Source organism: Volvox carteri (genome assembly GCF_000143455.1).
Source record: "Volvox carteri f. nagariensis unplaced genomic scaffold VOLCAscaffold_28, whole genome shotgun sequence".
Taxonomy (NCBI): Eukaryota; Viridiplantae; Chlorophyta; class Chlorophyceae; order Chlamydomonadales; family Volvocaceae; genus Volvox; species Volvox carteri.
The window spans coordinates 1448220-1450575 of NW_003307571.1; the positions used below are offsets into that span (position 1 = coordinate 1448220).

The window sequence follows — 2356 nt, forward strand, 5'->3', positions numbered from 1 at the left end:
GACAAGTGGGCGAATCCTGTAATCACAGACCTGGTTTCAAGTCGAAAGGTGGAGGACCTGAAGCAGAAGCTGGAGGTAGCGGAGCAGGAGATTGAGGCAGAGAAGAAGACGCTGGAGGTAGCGGAGCAGAAGCTGGAGGACCTGAAGCAGAAGCTGGAGGTAGCGGAGCAGGAGATTGAGGCCCTCAAAAGGCAGCTGCAAAAGCAGCAGCAGCATGGCCAGTAATGGAGATGGTGTATAAAGCCACCTTCCCACAAATACTCAGCTGCTGGACGAGGCACTGTTGTGCTTCCCCAATCTATGTGCGTTTTTGTAGTTGGTGGGGCAGCCCCACCTAAGCAGGTGCATTTGCATGCCAAGTTGAAAACCTGGCTTGTTGCTCCGATTCCATTCAAATGGCCAAACTTGCAGACCTAATCACTATAGATATATGTGTGTTTATGCATCTGTCTGGGTGGCTGTTTTTGCTGTTATAAGATGTTTTTTCCTGGGGAGACCCCCGAATTAGTCAGGAGCGCGAGATTATGGCTAGCTGCTGAGATGTGGAGTTGAGGTTACAGTTGATGGACCAGATTCGCACGCTGGATTGGTGGCGATTGCCGGACCCTCTGTCTCTTCGGTTGTTCGGGTGAATGGATGAGGAGGGGTCCTTGAAGGCTGGATCCGCCATCCAGTTCGTATGGCGTAGTACAGTGTGGTAGTGGTGGATGGTGCTATAAGGTGATAAATCCTAGAACTGACAATGTGATAAAGCGGCCCAGAAGCCTCCCACTCTGTATCATTACATTACATTACATACTTCAACGATTTCTTGAAGAATTCAAGTTAAAAGCTAAACATATAGAACAGCTAAAACCAAGATTCTAAGTCAGTATCTTGTAGCTGCCCAATTTTAAAATCGTCTTTTACAGTATAATAGTGTTATCACCAATTTTTATCGATTGAAAAATCTCACCACTATTTGAAATCAACTCTTGAATCAGTGTCTACAATATTTTACTGCAAGATCATAATGCATCTCCAAATTGTTATAAGCTTTTTGCATTGGAGATAATTTTCTCAGCTTCAGCAAAATATATAGATACAATAACAAGAGAGAGTCCAAAGCTGGCTGCAGTGAATAAAACCGGTTTAAGGTTGGGTAAGCAACTGAAAATCCAGCTGCAGCCCATAGCCATGTAACAATACTTTCACCGATAAGCGGTATAGCAGAGAACAGGTTAGTGATCACCGTTGCTCCCCAATAGCTCATCTGTCCCCAAGGTAAAACATATCCCATGAAAGCCGTAGCAACTCCGAGTTTCAAAACCTCTTATAAGGCCCTTTTTTCTTCTACCAACTAACTGCAATTTCGCGAACATTACGGAATTCTCTAGTTCAAATACCCATTTTCTCCAGCTTCACAAAAATCCTTCACTGGAACTTCCTGCTTCTCTTACAGATTCGGGATCAGAATTTTTAATAAATTATGGACCGTATCTTTAACAGTCATGCGTCCAACACACACAGGTGCACATACGTACATGCATGCAATTACACACGCAGTGTATATATGTAGTTATGTAGAGTACGTCCCTAAGGCACTGATTGGGTCGGTAACCCATAGGTTACCCATCGGTTACCCACCTTCAACCCCCCGTAGCCCATTGGTAACCCCCTTGTAAGTTCCTACCCAGCAGGAGGGGTGACACGGCCCCAGGGTAACCCCCTCCGTTGCCCTGGACTATGGACATGGGCCTATAGGCTACTCATCTTATTTGCTGCGCACTTCGTGAATTCCTTTTAGTACATTTCTGTAAATGTACATGTTACAGGGTTGAAGGTTTTGTTGTGGAATGTCCATGGGTTGTTGGAGGCAGGAGTTTTTAAGCTTGACCGTGCCGGAATTAAGTCTTTTGTGACTAGTCATGATCTCATCATTGTTACCGAAGCACACCTAACGGATGCAGTGCCAGAGAGTGACGTGTCCCTTGAAGGTTTCCGCCTGATGCGGGTGCAGAGGTCAGGAGATGCCATACGCGCTGACTATGGCGGGGTTGCTCTCTACGTGCGTGATACCGTCTCCCATGGGGTTACCATTGTCCGGAAAAACAACAGTCTTGCAGGCTGTGAGGTCCTGTGGATACGTGTCAACCTTCTGTCAGGAAACAGCCTCCTGGTGGGGGCCTGTTACCTTGCACCTGAAACTTCCAGAGTGTACCCAGCCGGAGGTGCAACTAATGCACAGCGAGCAGCAGCAGCAGAAGCTGCTTTCGTGAGAGTCCAACAAGATATTTCTGAGCTCCGGCAGCCGGGGGAGGATGTGATGCTTGCCGGTGATCTAAATGCCCGTCTATCTAGTGCACAGCATACAAAG

At 46.9% G+C, this 2356-nt stretch overlaps 1 protein-coding gene across 1 annotated transcript in view; it reads left to right on the plus strand.

Annotated features, from left to right (window-relative positions):
- The window catches only part of VOLCADRAFT_105447 (uncharacterized protein), a gene marked incomplete at its 5' end in the record, with an annotated part of 2403 nt that extends 1606 nt beyond the window's left edge, over positions 1–797 (plus strand). The window contains one exon of the mRNA XM_002952185.1: positions 49–797. Coding sequence (XP_002952231.1) covers positions 49–225 — 177 coding nt within the window. The 3' untranslated portion in view covers positions 226–797. The remainder of the gene's footprint in view (positions 1–48) is intronic.
- Positions 798–2356: the final 1559 nt, after the last annotated feature.